The following is an 18,889-nucleotide window of genomic DNA, read 5'->3' as shown; positions in this document are numbered from 1 at the left end:
CAGAAATAGCTGGTTCATCATTTATGTCACTCTACATTTGAAGAGGCTTCTTGATACGGTAACCTATTTATTGGATATATATGATGTCTGAATCAAAATCTTTTTTCACTAAAAGTGACCATCTCCTCATGAAAAGGTGCATTTATTGATCTTTGGGGAAACACCCTATTCAGAGTGAATATGAAAAAGGTGTTTGGTGGGAGACGAAGGGATACAGACATTGGCCATCTGGGGACCAGACTTTCTGTCAGAACTTGTCTGAGGAACAGAGAGATGTATATGCACTACTTTTGCTGTCTCGCTCTGCAGACCTCAGTGACCAACTCCTTGAAGTGGTGGGGCTAGAAGGAGCCATGGAGATGGGGCAGATCTACACCGGCCTGAAGAGTGCAGGCAGGAGGCTGGCCCAGTGCTCCTCTGTCACCATCAGGTATGCCTCTTTGTCACCCAACAGCCTCTGCATCTCCCCACCTCCCTACACATTCGTGCAGACAACTAAGAAGCCATCTTTGGATTTTAGGGCAGGGAGAGTGCAGCACAAAAGCTTGATAATGTTTGTAAAGAACGTCTTTGTAGACCATTTCCCAAACAGGATATAATGCGCCCATCTAAAACATACTGGAGGACCCACCACAACCAGTTTGCTGTTCCGTTAAACTGATCTGGTGAAGTTCTCTAAACAGGAATATAAGATTAAATGGTCCAGAGCACCAAAGGTCCAACTCCTCGGTGTTTTTATATTTGCAAATTAAAATGTTAGATAGATGGCAGAGGGATGCCAGAGGGCACACTCTGATAAAACACCGATGGCTCTGCTCTGCTCTGCTCTTTCTCAGACAGTGACCTGAGAAACACTATTTCCTATATGCCTTTGTACGCTAAGCCATCAACATCAGCAGAACTGGCATAATTGACAGAGAGGATGACAACTGTAGGGGATGGACCACACAGGTTAGCCACTGCAGGCTCCTGGAAGAGATGAGGTCTAATCGAGAGGATCCTCTGATCAGTTGCCTCTGATTAATCAATGCAGTTCATCACATTTTGCCTGAGATTCTTCTCCCACCTGATTATTTCAGAAGTCTTTATTCCTTTCCTTTTTCACTGAATTACTATGGACCAAATCTATTAATATGCCTTGGGGATCTCCGAGAAGAGTCCACAGGATGCTGGGTTTCCCGAAGGTATTTGACCACAGAACTCTTTTCTCCCAGAACCTCCTGGGCAAGTGTCATCAGGGCACATCGGAAGAAACTCTGCCCTTGGCACTACACTGCATTCCTCAGAAAGGTCCCCAGAGCAGATTCCCTGAGGTCTCTTAGCTGAAGGTCTGCTCCAGTGACCCCTTTTCTTATTTCCCCTCTTTGTTTTCTGTCTTTTCTATTCCCCAAAGCTTTGCTCTCCTTTCTTTCTGAGCTGTTGTCGTGATGGGGTCCCTGTTTTCCAGATTAATTCTTGAGGCCTGTCCATTCTCCAGGAGTCTAATACTGAGGAGGTCCAGTCTGTTAACACATCTAAGCCATAACTTATGAAGACCACAGAGAACAGAACATCCTGAACCTTGAGGAATCCAAAAGCCATGTATAAGGAGGAGGACATTTTCTTTCTGGAGCTCTATTTCCAGATAGAAACAGAGGGGGTGAGCCAGGAGCCCCATCCTCCTGGTCTTTTCCTGAACACTATCCCCAGCCTCAAGAGCCAAAATGCCACTCTTTACTCTTGTTTTTGTTAGTAGATTTATTGCTTTTATTATTAAATACCCTCAGGGTCAATCAGAGAATCATCATATCAGAAGATAGCTTTTCCCTCCCATTTTATAATTTCAAGAACAGAACAGTTGCCAAACCCAGGTGAGGGCTTCTATGTCAATGGGTGATAACTGTTCCCTGCTCACCCAGACCAGAGGCCTCCAAAAGAGCCTGCCTTTTCTTCCAAAGGCAATGTAGTATGAATTCATAACTCTTCTGCAGAGGGAAGTCAGAAGACTTCATCTCTCTCCTTTTAAAACCTATGGCGGGGTGTGGTGGCTCACGTCTGTAATCCCAACACTTTGGGAAGCTGAGGAGAGAAGATTGCTTGAGGCCAGGAGTTCAAGACCAGTGGGGGCAACATAGCAAGACCCCCTTCTACAAAAGGTTTTAAAATTAGCCAGGTGTGGTGATGTGCACCTGTAGTCCTAGCTATGCAGGAGGTTGAGGTAGGAGGATTGCTTGAGCCCAGGAGGTCGAGGCTGCAGTGAGCTATGATCATGTGACTGTACTCCAGCCTGGGAAACAGAGTGAGACCCTGTCTCTTTTTAAAAAATTCATATGCCAAGGTCAGAAAAGCCTTTTCTCAAGCAAGAAGGCAACACTTTCATCTCTCCTCTGGGGAGAGTATTCCTGGATGACCCCCTTTCCCAGGTAAGCCAGGCCCATAGTCCATGCAACCCCGGAGTGTACTTGTTCAGAAGACTTTAAAAAAGGATTAAGGTTGGGCCGGGCGCGGTGGCTCACACCTGTAATCCCAGCACTTTGGGAGGCCAAGGCAGGTGGATCACGAGGTCAGGAGATCGAGACCATCCTAGCCAACATGGTGAAACCCTGTCTCTACTAAAAATACAAAAAAATTAGCTGGGCATGGTGGCAGGTACCTGTAGTCCCAGCTACTTGGGAGGCTGAGGCAGGAGAACGGTGTGAACCCAGGAGGCAGAGCTTGCAGTGAGCCGAGATGGTGCCACTGCACTCCAGCCTGGGCGCAGAGCAAGACTCCGTCTCAAAAACAAAACAAAACAAAACAAAAAACAGGATTGAGGTTAGAATAGATTGCAAGGCAAGACACACTCAGACCTGAGCTGTATGTTGTATAAATTGGAGACATTACCTCATCGACATGATGCAACCTCTCACTCAACATAGAGACCAGGCCAGTTCCCCTTTCAAAGTGGAGTTTTTGGCGTGTACTGCGGGCCTTCTAGCTGATTGTTTGAGGAGCGTGTGCTCAGTGGTGGCACTGCCACACTCACTGGCCACTGTATCCCAGACTTCTGTGGATTTCGCTGCTCATCCACAGCAGTATTTCTCAAAGTGGGGTCTGAGGATCGAGGCAGTAGAATCCCCCGTAGTGCTTATTAAAACACAGACCGGGCCGAGTGCAGTGGCTCATGCCTGTAATCCCAGCACTTTGGGAGGCCGAGGCAGGCGGATCACCTGAGGTCGGGAGTTTGAGACCAGCTTGACCAACATGGAGAAACCCTGTCTCTACTAAAAATACAAAAAATTGGCCGGGTGTGGCGGCGCATGTCTGTAATCCCAGCTACTCAGGAGGCTGAGGCAGGAGAATTGCTTGAACCCAGGAGGCAGAGGTTGAAGTGAGCCAAGATCGTGCCATTGCACTCCAGCCTGGGCAACAAAAGTGGAACTCCATCTCAAAAAAAAAAAAAAAAAAAAAAAAACCCACACACACACAGAAACACAGACCACTGGGCCTGGCCCCCAGACCTGCCAAGTTAGACTCCCTGAGGTGGTCTCAGAAATCTATTTTTAACAAGTTCTCCAAAACAGTCTTAGAGAACCACTCTTAGGTAGGCAGATAAGGTTTTCCTACTTCTGTTTTCCTGGTGGGAACAACCTTGATTCTCCCACTTGAAAAAGCTCACTGTGTTCTCTTGGTGTTCTGGGTTCCAGGACAAACAAGCTGCTGCCAATGCAAGTGGATGGAGAACCCTGGATGCAGCCATGTTGCACGGTGAGTCTTGCCAATCTTTGAGATGGGGATGAGAAGCCTTATTTTTGAGCCCTTTTGGGCACTGACTTAATACGAAATCACTGAATCTCAGAGTTGCAGGGACCATGGAAGATTATCTAGTGCAACGCCTCTTCCACTTTATTTATCCATCCACTCATTTACCTGCCAACTCTTAATGAACACCTGCTATATGCCAGACACTGTGAGGCACCGGTCACAAAATTGAATGAGACATAGAACCGACTTTGAGGAGTTCACAGTTGTAGTCAGTGAATTCTGAGACTTCATCTACTGTATCCTGGACAGCCTCAGCTTGAATCATGTCAATGGTAAGGAATTTACTACCTCAAAAGGAAGACTGTTCTGCTGATGAACAAGTCAAATTGCTTCCTTATGTGGAAGCCAAATCTACACACTTACCTTACCTAGAATTTGGTAGGGTAGCTCCTTTGACTGCTGGAGCTCCCTGGAGAAAATTCCTCGCAGAGCACAGACACGCCTCCCAATCAGTGCACCCAAAGCCCTGATAACCTACTTGAAAATTCCACTGAATGAGTCACCACGCAGGTTATCTATTTTGTTTATGGCACTGTCACCCAGAACGTAGAACAGTGCCTGGTTTGTAATAGTTGCACAATAATATATGTCAAATGATGAATAAAAGGCTGAACAAATGAACTAACAAAAATAGAGTATCTCCATTCCCAGACTTACCGTATCTGTTAGCTCTCCCTTTAGCACTAGTACAGGAGCCATGCATCCTTCCTTCTTAGTTTGTCCTCAGTTAGAAACGCAGCTAGAATCTCTGTGGTGAGGGCAATCATTGTCCTGGTTTTCAGGGCCTCTGCTGGGATACTACATGCGTAATAACCTCAATGAGATTGCAGCTATGCAAATTTCAAAAGACAAAAGTGGAGTCTCTAAGCTTCCGCACTGTAGTGAAGTATTCAGATACTTTGATCACCTGCTATTTCGAGCCCTTCAGAACATCAAGTTGTCTTCTACTAAAGGAGGGTTTCCATGAACCTACTGAGAAAAGGTAGCATCTTCTATAAAGGTTATCAAAAACAGAAATTTCTCTGCAAAAATCTTACCTCAATCTTATGAAGACTAAGAAAAAATGAAAACACACTATATCAAATAATAGCTTTCCACCTTGCTGGAGTTAGGACGGATAGAGAGAATTTCTACTATTTATCATTTGATGGAACTGAGTTGAGAAGAATCTATCCAAGTTCCTCCTATCTCCAACCCCCCTACAAAAAAAAAAGGTGGAAGAAATCAAACCCTCTCCTACCTGGTTCAGTCCTAGCTGAAAACTGGATTGCTATTCCTATAAATTCAAGCACTGGATTTTGAAATAGCCAAATACTTCTCCCTGCGCCCACACCCAACCTTCTTCCATACCACCCTTTAGAGATTACAACTCACTATGAAAAAATTTGTGAACCAGTGATTTCATAGTGTGAGGCCCAGAAGTCCATATGTAAAGGTATATCCGTCTGCTTTGACTGCCATAATAGAATACCACAGACTGACAGCTCAAACAACAGAAATTTATGTTCTCACAGTTCTGGAGGCTGACAACACAAGACCAAGGTGCCAGAAGGGCTGGTTTCTGGGGAGGCCTCTCTTCCTGACTTTCAGCAACGGCCGCCTTCTTGTTGTATCCTCACATGGCTTTTCCTCTGTGTTTGTACACTCTTTTCTCTTCTTATAAGGACACCAGTTCTAAGGGATTAGGACTCCCCCCTTGTGACCTCATTTAACCGTAATTACCTCCTTAAAGGCCCTATATACAAATATAGTCACACTGGGTGTTAGGGATTCAACATATGAATTTGGGGGGGACACAATTTATTCCATAACAGAAGGTAACAGAAAATCATTCTTAAACTTGCAAGGGTTAAAACCCATGTACCCCTTGTTGAAACATCTTCTTGAAGGTATACACCAACTAAGAAGTGATTCAAAATTAAAGCCTTAAGAATGGACTATCACAGCCCAAAAGAACTTTTGGTAAAAATGGAAACCAGTGAAATTAGAATGAAGTTTCCAAAAACCTGCTAAATATGGTTATGCAACTAAATGCAAATGGCAAAAATCATTCTTTGAAAGAGAAGACGTATCATGTAAATATTAATAACCTGTATCCCAAACCTAAGATTATATTAACAAAGGCCAAAAACATGCAGGAGACACTGCTGAAGGAATAGTAAAGATACGTGAAGTTTCTCATTGTCTCTCTTCACTTTGATGATAAAACATATAAATCAGAAGATAATTTTAATAGGTAGACAGTCACTAGCGAAACTAAAAATAGGGTGCACACCTTTCAAATCTGGAAGAATTTAAAATATATAAACCCTTATTAATGTAGCACAGGATAGAAAGCAAAAAAGAAGCCAATATTTAAAAATTTTTTGAAGCAAGTGGAATGATGTTAAGACTATATATATATAAAATACACACACATATATATAAAAGAAAAATAGATGAGTTAAAACTCCCTGTTAAAAGATCAATACTCGCATATTGAGTTAAAAATGAAAATCCAAATATATGCTTCTTACAAAAGATACATCTAAAATGAAAGGTTATACATATGTATATATAATATATATTTTCTTATTTTATCCTTTATCAGGTACAAAGAAATTAAAAGGAAGACATAGTAATGTTAATTATGCTAATTTTAGGCAAACTAACCTTCCCATGTGCCTAAAGCATAAAGCAGAATAAGTAAACACATTTTTTATTTGATAAAAAGTACATTCGATTATGAGATATAGTGTCATAAAATGTTAGATATTTAATAACAGAATCAAAATATATAAAAAAAATTATCAATATATATTCTGAGAAAAGGTTGATATAGAAGTTGACAGACAGATATTGAGAAGCTTTAAAATATTTGTTTCCATCTTTGAGGTTAAGTAGCAAAAAAAAAATGCTTGGATGAAATAACTCTATAACTCATAAAGAAATTAAATATCATATTTGTTCAAGCATTCATATTTACTAAAATAGATCACAAACTAGTTTACAAGGCAAAAAGCTCCATAAAATCCAGTTGCAGAAATTATAAAGGTCATTTTCTTTGACCACAAAGTAATAAAACTAGAAATTACTAATAGAAAATTAAGTGAATAAACAAAATTTAGTCACCTGGAGACTTAAAAATTCTCCTAAACAACAAGAGATTTATGAGGAGATCAAAGCCACCATGGTAGATTACTCAAAAAATTATAAAAATAAGAAGGCTCCAGTTTAAAAATTATAGAATATAGCCTAAACTATATTTGGAGGTAAATTAAAAGCCTCATAATCTTCCATCATATAAAAAAGAAGTAAATGTAATGAATAATACTAAAATTAGAAGAGCAATAATAAAACAATCTTAGGAGAAGCAGAAGGAAGAAAATAATAAAGATAAAAGTAGAAATTAATTAAAAACAGGAAACTCTAGAATTACTTCTTAAAATATGTCAAATGTTTAAAAACCTAATTTTTAAAAGAGAAAGGAATCAAAGATATTAAAATGTAAAAAATATAAATGTAATATAAAAATATAACTGTGTCCGTGGCTTTATTTAAATATAAAACAAGGCCGGGCGTGGTGGCTCACGCTTATAATCCCAGCACTTTGGGAGGCTGAGGCACGAGGATTACTTGAGGTCAGGAGTTTGAGACCAGCCTGACCAGCGTGGCTAAACCCCATCTGTACCAAAAATACAAAAATTAGCCAGGCATGGTGGCCCATGCCTGTAATTCCAGCTACTCGGGAGGCTGAGGCATGAGAATCGCTTGAACCCAGAGGCAGAGGTTGCAGTGAGCCAAGATCACACTACTGCACTCCAGCCTGGGCGACGGAGTGAGACTCTGTCTCAAAAAAAAAAAATTATAAAACAAAATATATAATCATCTTGATTCTAATGAACTTGAACATCTTAAGAAGATGAGTGAAAATCCTGGTAACCATTAATGAAACTAAATTATTTCAAAGAATTACATACTAAATGATCTTAAAACAGATGGCCTTATTGGTGAGATCTTCCATACTACTAGGAAATACATAATTAGGTAAACTGTTTCACAGTATAGACAAAGATGGAAAGCTACTCAATCCATTTTATGAAATGAAGACATGCAATAACCTAACAAAAATTATACTTAAAAATAGAAAACTATAGACTATAGACTATATATAAATATGACATAAGAATTCTAGTTAAAAGTATTAGTAGGTAGAATTGAACAAGGTATTGAAAGAATCATTCACCCCTCTGAGCATATCAAAGGAACAAAAGAAAGCCTTCTAATATTAGTTTAAATAGAAAAATTACATGATAAAATAGATGACCCAAAAGTATTCAATTACATTCAACATTTCTGATTTTTAAAGACAAAATCCTGAAAACTAAGATCAGAAAGCTTCTCCCCTACTAATAAATACCTTTGTTAAATATATGTCAAACCATAACCAATATTTTACTTAATAATAAAACACTGGAGGAATTCTCACTAAAATCATGAACAAGACATGTATTTTTAACATTGGAAATTTTAGCCAATGCAATATATACTTGAAGCAGAAAAGAAATATGATTATTTGGAAAAGAGTCAAAACTGTCATTATTTGTATGTGGTATGATTATGTACATAAAAAGCTAATAGAATAAACTGAAAACCTCAAAGGATAAATTACTTCAATAAAACCGTATAGAAAAAATGGACAAATATTAATAGTTTTCCTATGTACTGGCAATAATCAATTCAAAGAATATAATTAAAAGCTTAAAATATCATTATATAAGCAATAAAAGACATAAAATACTGAACTGTGTAAAATGCATGAAGATGACTATAAGATTTAACCAATAAAGAAAAAAAATGATTTGAACACAGAACATCCCATGTTCCTGAACAGGGATCCCAAAATCCCAGTGCAATTGTTTTTTTAACTCTACAAACAATGCAATTTCTAGGATGTTTTATAAAAGAATGCTGAGAAATAACTTCTCACAAGATATTAAAATAATTATAAAGCCACAATAATTTGAATAACATGCTATTGGCATGGTAATAGATAGATAAATCAATAGTACAGAAGCAAGCCTTGAGAAACCCTAGTATACATAAAAACTAATGAAGGAAAGAGAAAGATTATAAACTAATTAGGTAGGCATGAACTGTTTAGCATACGATATCCAAGAAATTGCGTTTCAGAAAATGTCATTATATAGAACCTCTCACCTCAAACTATATTCCAAAAACAAAACCAAAACAAAAAAAAACCTCCAATTCAATTACAGTATTAAATATTCCTAGCTACCAGAAAAAAAAAAGATGATCATAATTACACTGGGGGCAGGGATTTTCTAAGGAAAAAGTGGCATATTTGACTATTAACCAATTTTAATTTCTACAAGTCAAAAATCAATATAGAATCTTTAAAAGACTAAGGACAAGATGTTTGCAATCACTATCCCAAAGATCAGGTTAATTCTCACAAGGTGTAAAGAAACCAGCTATTAGAATCCAGTGGAAAAAAAATTACTAACAATGCAATAGTGAACAGAGAATTCATAGAAGTGCCATGGGCTAATAAATCTATGAAACAATATTTAATATCACAAGTTTTTAAAAAAGGAAGAAAAGATTTTCAAATTAAAACAGTGAGAAAGCCATGCCATGTTTCACTTACCAATTAGCACAGCTGTTTTTTTGTCTTAATATTCATTGCCGTCAAGGGTTTGGGGAGACCAGGACACTCACACAGCGAGGCAAGAGTATCAACAGTTACAGCCATTCTGAAAAGCATGTAGACCCATGTATCAAGGACTGTTATAAATATTAATATACATTGATCTAGTTCATTTACTTTCACTTTTAAAAATTGTTCATATACTTCTAGGAATTTATTCTAAGTAAAATACAGATTACCAGAAATACAGAGAGATTGATATATAAGAATGTCACGTCTACATTACTTATCATTGCAAAAAGTTGGAAATTTCCTAAAAATTTCCTTTAAAAGCCCAACATTTAGGGAAAGGTTTCAGCTGGGCACAGTGGCTCATGCCTGTAATCCTAGCACTTTGGGAGGCTGAGGCAGGCGGATCACGAGGTCAGGAGTTCAAGACCAGCCTGGCCAACATAGTGAAACCCCATCTCTACTGAAAATACAAAAAATTAGCCAAGCGTGGTAGTAGGCGCCTGTAATCCCAGCTATTCAGGAGACTGAGGCAGGAGAATCACTTGAACCCGGGAGGCGGAGGTTGCAGTGAGCCGAGATCATGCCATTGCACTCCAGCCTGGGCGACAGTGCAAGACTCCATCTCAAAACAAAAACAAAAACAAGAAACAAAAACAAACGCCCGTATTTGTTTATATATGTATAGACAAAATTATATATATATTTATTAAGAAAACTTGTCTCATTATTGTAACACTGTAAGATGATCTTTCATGCTTCACCATCACAGTTAGGTGGCATAATTTGAGCGTCAAAATTCAGAACCTTCTCCCAGAGTTAGACGATAGCAGAATCTCAAAGTCAAAGATGATCCTAGTTATCTAGTCTGGTGATTCTCAGACTTGAGTATGCATCTAAATAACCTACAGGGGTTCTGAAACACAGATTGCTGGGCCACATCCCAGATTTTCTGGTTCAGTAAGTCTGGATGCCAGAGAGTTTTCCTTTCTAACAAGTTTTCCAAGGTGATGCTGATGCTGCTGGCCTATGAGCCACATTTTGAGAACCAACGACGTAGTTGAACTTTCCAACTCATCAATAAATCCCACACTTCTTCCCCACCCTCTGCAAAACCTGATTGTCCAGTTACATTCTTTTTTTTCTTTTTCTTTCTTTTTTTTTTTTCTTTTTTTTTTTTTCTGAGACAGAGTCTCGCTCTGTTGTCCAGGCTGGAGTGCAATGGTGCGATCTCAGCTCACTGCAACCTGTGCCTCCCAGGTTCAAGTGATTCTCCTGCCTTGGCCTCCCAAGTAGCTGGGATTCCAGGCACCCACTACCACACCTGGCTAATTTTTGTATTTTTTAGTGGAGATGGGGGTTTCACCATGTTGGCGAGGCTGGTCTCGAACTCCTGACCTCAGGTGATCTGCCCCACCTCGGCCTCCCAAAGTGCCAGGATTACAAGTGTGAGCCACCACGCCTGGCCTTGTCCATTTACATTCGAAGGCCTCTGATGGCAGGAAACACTGTCAGGAAGTAGCACATTCTAGGATCTTGGAGAGCCCGGAAACAGCTGAGACCGGAAAGCCATGCAAACCTTCCTCCTCCCTTAGGCTCGCCATATGTCTTTAACTTTTAAAATATCACAGAGACTATTTGAGACCTTTCAGATTTGTGCCTTTCTGTGCATCTCCAGTTCAAATTACAGCAGACCTCAGACACTTTTCTTTTTTGTTGTTTTGTTGTTGTTGAGACAAGGTCTCACTTTGTCACCCAGGCTGGAGTGCAGTGGCGAGAACACGGCTCACTGCCGCGTCGACCTCCCAGGCTCAGGCGATCCTCTCACCTCAGCCTTCCAAGTAGCTAAGGGCGTGCCTCCACGTCTAGCTAATTTTTGTATTTTTTGTAGAGACGAAGTTTCACTGTGTTCCCCAGGCTGGTCTTGAACTCCTGCGCTCAAGCGATCTGCCCCCCTGGGCTTCTCAAAGTACTGGGATTACAGGCGTGAGCCACCGCACCCGGCCCCTCAGACACCTTTCAAATGGTTTGGGAAGGGTTCACACTTCAGGTTATTGGCCATTTTACTAGGCATTATCTGAATTACACGCCCTGAGAAGGCAACATTCAGGAAGAAGTCCCTCAATCTCTTGCTTCTCTTGAAGTAATAAAAATGTGTTGGTTTGCAGAAAACAGCCCCCAATGAAGTCAATCCCCAGAGCTAGTGAAGTTCACATTTTTCTTCTATTTTAAAGGGGAAATTACATGCTGTAATAGTTTTGTGAACTTCGAACTATCATGCAAGAGTTTAGTGTATCAATTCTCTCTGTGATCAAGCAGAAAACTATGCACTAAGCTGCTGATCTTAGCACTTGGCCAGGTGCTGTCAGTGATGTGAATAGTTTTTAAGAAAATCATAGAGACTTTAGTTAATGGCCTGACTTGCCCAATTACCAAAGAAGCTTGGGTGCTAACTACAGAAACGTGGGATGACCTCTTTCTATCAGGGTTTGAAAAGGCAGGCTTAGCCACATCCAACTACCTCCTAAAATAGGATCATAACTATTTTACCTGCTAGCCCCTAATTTGAGGGTAAGGGACTGATATCTCTTTGACTGGAAATGAGGATATGATTTCATACTTCTTTCGGTTCTATAGTAATAGAATCCACAAAGCTGACCAAAATATTATGTCACCCAGGAGCCCCAGACTCCTACCCTGTCAAGACCTTTGTCAGAACTGCTGAAAAACAAGCAGGAGAGATTTGAGTTTTACTTCCTCTTCTGTGCCCTGGAGGTACTAACAAGCAAATAAATAGCTCAGCTAAAGGGAGAAAAAAGAGAAGTGAGGGTCTTGTATCATCTGAAAAAAAAAAAAAAAAAAAAAAAGGCCAGGCGCAGCGGCTCACGCCTGTAATCCCAGCACTTTGGGAGGCAGACACGGGTGGATCACGAGGTCAGGAGATCGAGACCATCCTGGCCAACATGGTGAAACCCTGTCTCTACTAAAAATAAAAAAATTAGCCAGGCATGGTGGCTTGCACCTATAGTCCCAGCTACTCAGGAGGCTGAGGCAGGAGAATCGCTTGAACCTGGGAGGTGGAGGTTGCAGTGAACTGAGACTGCGTCACTGCACTCCAGCCTGGGCGATAGAGCGAGACTCTGTCTCAAAAAAAAGGGGCGGGAGGGCTCTACCAGCGGGAAATGTAGGCACCAGCTACCATCCTCTGCCTCAAACATAGCCATCTCTACTGCCAGCACGTAGGGCTTATCAGTCAGTACTTCCACAGTGTGTTGTACCCTGAACAGGCACTGCACTGGCTCAGAGAGTACCGTGGTGAATAAGCGAAGTCCTTCCCCTCTTGGGCATGGGAGATCAGGAGTGAGAGAAGGCTGACCACAGGGGAACATGCCACAAAGAATGCTACATTGCATGCCACAAATAAGTGCTGTCCGAGTCTCCAGTCTCCAGCCTATGCCTCGCTTCCGTGCGTCCTGGGATAAACATAATGCCCACAATAAGACACACAGCACAAAATGATGTTGATGCATTCTCGGTTTTCTCCTCTGGTGACTGTCACAAAACAGAGACTCTCTCCCCTTTTAGGTCTCCAGGCTGGTGGAAGCCAACATAAGGATCATTTTCAGCTTTTAGCACCAGGTTATGCTAATTGTCCACAGTGTCTTCTGGTTCCATCCTTCCCTTCCATTTCCTGGAGCCCTTTATTTTTATTTTATTTTTTTTGAGATGGAGTCTCTCTCTGTCGCACAGGCTGGATTGCAGTGGTGCATCTTGGCTCACCGCAACCTCTGCCTCCCGGGTTCAAGTGATTCTCCTACCTCAGCCTCCCACGTAGCTGGGATTACAGGTGCCTGCCACCACCTCCAGTTAATTTCTGTATTTTTAGTAGAGATGGGGTTTCACTATGTTGGCCAGGCTGGTCTCAAACTCCTGGCCTCAAGTGATCCGCCCATCTCAGCCTCCCAAAGTGCCAGGATTACAGTTCCTGGAGCCCTTTCAATGTAAACCTGGCTTACAGTAGTGCCCTCTTAGCCAGGTATTCACTACCCCAGCTCACCTTGACAACAGCTGTTAAATAATTTCCCTCAAACTCTTTTTTTTTTTTTGTCATGTTATTCTCCAGCACAGAATGCCATCTTTCATGCTTCCTTGTTTCTTCATGTGAACCCAGTCTTTCTGCCTCCCTTTAAAACCCCACACCAGCTGCCCCCACCTGTGTCCATGACCACATTTCTCATAGTTTGCCCTGAACTCAACCTGCTCATCTGTGACTTCTCTACCCACTCCCTTTTCACCAACACATTTCCTTTCCTTCCTTCAGATTTTAAAATTCTTTCCTCCTTGTTCCCATCAGAATTTTCTCATTCCATGCCCACCTTGTTTTGGACACCACTTGGGTTAGCCGACATTAATTTAAACTCGTTGATGGTTCTGTGTTCAAGAGTTCTGTTGTTCCCTGCGGTCACACTGTCATTTCCTATAATGGGGTAAAAACCACAAGAATGAGTTCATAGGTTCTGTTTCTTTTGACATCCATCTTTCTCTTTCCCTTTCTCCATAAGACAAGGATTTCACTAACTGTTACTTTCTATTTTACAGTTTACAGTGGGCTTTCATTGACAATCTATTATTTGATCTTTGTGAGGAAAATAAGACAAATGTTATCCTCCTCATTTACAGTTCAGTAAGCACTGGCTCTGAAGATTCAATGATTCGTCTAAATTTTCACAGCAAAGAAGTGGAAGTGTCTGGACTCTAACCCAGGTCTTTGAATTCTAAGTGCTTCCTGTTCCCACTTCATCGTCCTACTCTGAGCATTATCATACTTAATATATATTGTGGATGGACTGATAATGTAGATTATTAAGGTTGCAAGGCCACACTCAGGTAGGAATTAACTATTTCAAAGCCGTGACCTGAGGATAAGGTTGGGAACAAAGGCAAAAATGAGAATACATCAGTGTCTTTCACTTCCGATTGACTTAAAGTTTACAGGAGAAAACACTTATAAACCCTAAAATTTAAAGAAAAAAAATTTTTTTAAAGAATTTAGGGTCTTCACTCGAAGGCCAAGAAAAGAGGAAATACATAAGGCACTCACTTGGGAACTCTCCACATAATGTTGCCTGGTCAGAGGTCAGACCAAAGCCTCGGTCACTTGATTGACATCTCAGCACTGCCTTGGCAGGAATGACCAGGAGCAATGACGGCTGGGAATCTGAAGAACTGGGCTCTAATTGTGCTGCTGCTCTGTTTGTGAACTTAGGCTAGTCTAATGGGCTCCTGCAGAGGGGTCAATTGAGTCCCTGAGGTCTCCTCTGGCTGTGACATTCTGAGAGTCTGTGAATACCAAGAACACAAGACAGGTGTGAGCTGATCACCACGTGGGAAGCTCACACCTGTCTCTCCCCAGTGCTTCCGCCCCTCACTTCCAGCCGTGCCAAACTCCAGGCCCAGTCAGGGTCAAGTTGCCAATTTTGAAGCCTTTCAAGGACAGTTGGCCTTCTGCATGTGGCTCCTTCCAGCCTGAAGCTGGCCTTTCCTTTCTCTGCGACTCACTCTCCCTTAGGCTACTGAGATTTGCATGCCACTAATTCATTTCTGCCTCTTTGCTTTTAGATTAAAATTACTCACAAGAACCAAGCGCCCATGATGATGGGGCCTCCCCAGAAGAGCAGCTTCTTCTCGTTGAGGAGGAAGAGCCGTTCAAAAGACTAAACAGTGTGCAAACAGCAGCTAAACCAAGAGAGAAAGCAAGAAACTATAATGCACACTCACACACACATTTATGTGCACACTCACACATGCACACACACACACATACACACTTCTCTAACCAGTGGAAGCAAAGCCACCCTTCGGGAAGAAAACGCCACCTTGCCATACATTCTATTTCAACAGTGGGTACACCCCTAACAGAGCCAGTGCCAACAAAACATTTTGAATGGACTTAGGGCCCATGAGGGCGTGGCTGGCTTATGCAGCAGCCTCCACATTCCCACAGGCCTTGAGTAGAATTTTCTGAGACTGAAGAGAATCCCCCTTTCTTTCTACCAGCCCTGCAAGTTTCTTCACGGACGCTCGCGAGGAGCCGGCTGCAGGTTTCCTGCCTATGGTGAGATCGGATGTGGCCAAGGGAAAGAGCTCTGGTTCCAGAGAATTTGCACAAAGGTCCCTCTGTACAGAGACAAAATGGCCTCCAGCTCTCAGAGCATAATCCTTGGCAGGGCTCAGCAGGTGCACGTTGGTTTCTTGGTCGTCCTTTGAGTGACAACGTCTCCCTGAACCTGCTGAGGAGGCAGAAAGGCCGTGGAAAGCTGTATTTCCATTCTTGGGTTTCTGCGCTGTCAGTGGGCACTTGTTATTTTTTCCCGGAACCTTCTCCTGGTGTCTATGTGTTTGTTTAGAGGCGGCTCCAAGAGCCCTCAGAGCTGCCTGCATAGCACACCTTAGATGTGGTATTTATTTTCTTAGTTCTGTGAACACCTGGGAGGGAAAGCGGAGAAACTGGGATTTATTTTTCAAATTGGTGTCATAATATTGTGTAAAAAGGGAAGAAAAAAAAAAACCACCCCCAGCTTCTTTCTTTTTCAAGCCAAAGCGTGTTTCCTGTTTGAGTTCCAAGCCCTGGTGGCAGACTATTCCTGAAGGCAGAAAAGATGGGAAGGAAGGAACTTTACTGGGGAAACCAGGAGACGGTTCCCTCCTGCTTCTTTGCACTCATCACTCCCAGAGTATGACCTGAAGGACCTTCTGATGGTCTTACGTGCGCACGCGCGCGCGCGTGTGTGTGTGTGTGTGTGTGTGTGTATTTAGCCTATATATTTATATATATATATATAAATATTTATTTACTGATGGACTTTTCTTGATTGGAAAAAAAAGGATAGGTAGTATGAGACAGAAAGTGGTAAGGAAAAAGAAGGTTCTTACTCCCCCACCCCACCGTTTCATTGTCAGGATGCATCTCCCTGCAGTGATCACAAGGGTTAAGAGGAATGAAAGTAGCTCCCTATTATGAATGAAGAGACTGAGAACTCCTATTCTGGATCCTCAAAACAAGCATGAAAGACCTGCTGGGCTGGATTTACTCTCCCATTTGTCAGATAAGAAAATTGAGTCTCAGAAAAGTTCAGAGACTTTTCCGTGGTGTCTTGGCTAATGCAGCTTGAGAGTAGGTGCCGTTACAAAGATATTTAACGGAGAAAAGAACCCACACGTATCAGAGTAGGGTCATTTCTGGTCACTGAAAAGTGAGTCCACTTGGATCCAGGTTGCCAGGGAGGAACAAACCTACAGCACATGCGTGGATGGGATATGTCCACACAAGAAAACGAGCGCCTCAGCTGCTTCCCAGAGGTTCTCTCTGGCCTGAATGGAAAAGAAGTTGGTCTGAGGTCGAAGGTACTAAACAGATCATCAGACTGAACTCTCCACATGTCACCTCATCATGGTACCATAGTCTCTTAGTTTGGAAACAACCTTGGCTGCAGGGATAACCTCAGTGGAGAGTCACGAGGAGAACTGAGGCATCTTCTGCAAGATACTGGCAGCCAGGACAGAGGGGTCTCAGCAGAGCTCGGTGGGCTTCATTCAGCAAGTGCCAGCATTACCATCCTTTCCCAAGGGCAAGGCTATGCAGAGCTTCATTGGGCCTCCATCCGTCTCTGAGATTTATCAGTGGAAACTTGGACCCACTTGATATCGCTCCACTGAGCTGCCTCTAATATCCTCGCATTGGACAGGAGCTTTGGACGAAGAAGGGAATATTAAGATTGTGTGTACAAATGGCACTTAACTGTGAAGGACCATCTAGGAGCAAGATCTAGGACCATTCTGCTCAACCCAACAGTGCAGAATGCTAAGTAAGGGGAAAACCAGGCCACCTGAAGAATATCTTTAATGATGGTATTCTTGGTGATGGGACCAACAAGCTCCAGAATTACTACAGGTACTATCTTGGAAGCCACTTGATTCTGAAACTGAGACAGGTTCAGGTTTGGGGTCGCTGATTCTAAGACATTTACAGAAGTTCGTGCATGTGTTTCAGCCATGATCCCCAAGACAGGCTATTGAGACATGGCACTATCAACAGGTGAAATTGATTCTCAGAGACTCACAAGTCTCATGAAGGGGCTGTGCAGAAAATGGCCCTTCCCTGCTGGACCCTAGCGCACAGGACTTGCAATGTTGCTTGAGAGACATATCCCAAGTCCTTCTTAGAGGCATGGAGTATAACAACTTCAGTGGAATTGCACTTCCAGTTTGGTAACCTTAGTAAATCTTGTGTTGTTGTTTAATCGTGCCTTGCAAATCATCCTTTAAACACTATGACTGTGGTTTCTTGTTGTGGAGTCCCTCATCATAGTGACCCTTATAGCAACCTCAGAGGTTAGCAGAGAAGGTATTATTATCTCAATCTCAATGAGGAGAACAAGGCTCAATGACGTTTAGTGACTTCTCAAAGCCACGTGGTTAGTCAGGGGAGAACCTAGTCCCTTATTTCTTATTCTGATTCTGGCCATGCTACAAACATGTTCTCACCTGCCCCCCATGCTTCTGCCCCAACAGCAATAAAACCATAAAGCAGGAACTCTTTAGTACATTGTGTTGTCCCTAAACTGATGGGCTAGGAATTGTGTCTCATTATGGCTTAGTCTTTGTGGGGTTTCCCCAGTGAGTTGAGAGTGGAGGTAGACCTAGTAGGATGATTATATTCAGGTCAGAGACCAGCTCCTCTCAAGAGAGTTCTTTCCACAGATGGAAAAGATACGTTAAAATTGCCAAATAAATTAGGAAATACTTGGCAGAACCTGGAAGAGCCTCCAGACTGGCGTTACATAACATGCATATACATTATACATATGCACATTATATAAGGTGACATAGTACTTAATGTGCTGTATATATTATGTAAATTACATATTTGTGAGTAATCATGATAAATATAGAGACCCACTAATCACTTTTTTACACATACTCAGTGACAGATTAGGAAGTTACTTTGCCAGAGAGTCTTAAAACTTACTCTCTTCTGCTGCTTTGGTTCCAACTCCTGCCAAAAATAATTGCATCAACTTTTCCCATCTCTAGCCCCCTCTTCTCTTGGCCAAAACTCTCAGTTACCTCCTGTCCCAGCTAGTCTGTGCCTTCCATGCAACACTACCACAATTGGGATCCATAAAAATAGAATCATGGGGATGGGAAGGATCTAGATGCTCAGATCCCCTATATGTCAGGCCTACACCTCAACACTCCCAGGCAGGTGCATGTCTAATGCTAATATTAAAACAGCGGGAGTTGGGGGAAGGAGGAAGAGTCTACCAACCTTCCAAGGAAGGAAACTTCACAGTCTTCCTTGGCCGCCAGCTCCAGGCTCTAACGGTAATCAATCGAAATTATTTCAAATGTCCAGTCTGAGTCCCCACAGCATATCTGAAACCATAA

At 42.0% G+C, this 18,889-nt stretch overlaps 1 protein-coding gene across 6 annotated transcripts in view; it reads left to right on the top strand.

Annotated features, from left to right (window-relative positions):
• The window catches only part of DGKG (diacylglycerol kinase gamma), a 210,320-nt gene extending 192,578 nt beyond the window's left edge, over positions 1 to 17,742 (top strand). For all 6 annotated transcript variants that reach the window (XM_063621931.1, XM_063621932.1, XM_063621929.1 and 3 more), the window contains 3 exons: positions 310 to 430; positions 3,666 to 3,726; positions 15,062 to 17,742. In XM_063621931.1, the coding sequence (XP_063478001.1) occupies positions 310 to 430; positions 3,666 to 3,726; positions 15,062 to 15,160 (281 nt within the window). In that variant the 3' untranslated portion in view covers positions 15,161 to 17,742. The remainder of the gene's footprint in view (positions 1 to 309; positions 431 to 3,665; positions 3,727 to 15,061) is intronic.
• The last annotated feature ends 1,147 nt before the right edge of the window (positions 17,743 to 18,889 follow it).

This window comes from Symphalangus syndactylus, chromosome 17 (genome assembly GCF_028878055.3).
Source record: "Symphalangus syndactylus isolate Jambi chromosome 17, NHGRI_mSymSyn1-v2.1_pri, whole genome shotgun sequence".
NCBI lineage: Eukaryota > Metazoa > Chordata > Mammalia > Primates > Hylobatidae > Symphalangus > Symphalangus syndactylus.
The sequence above is the reverse complement of the archived record's forward strand: the minus strand, read 5'-3'. Positions and strand labels throughout refer to the sequence as shown.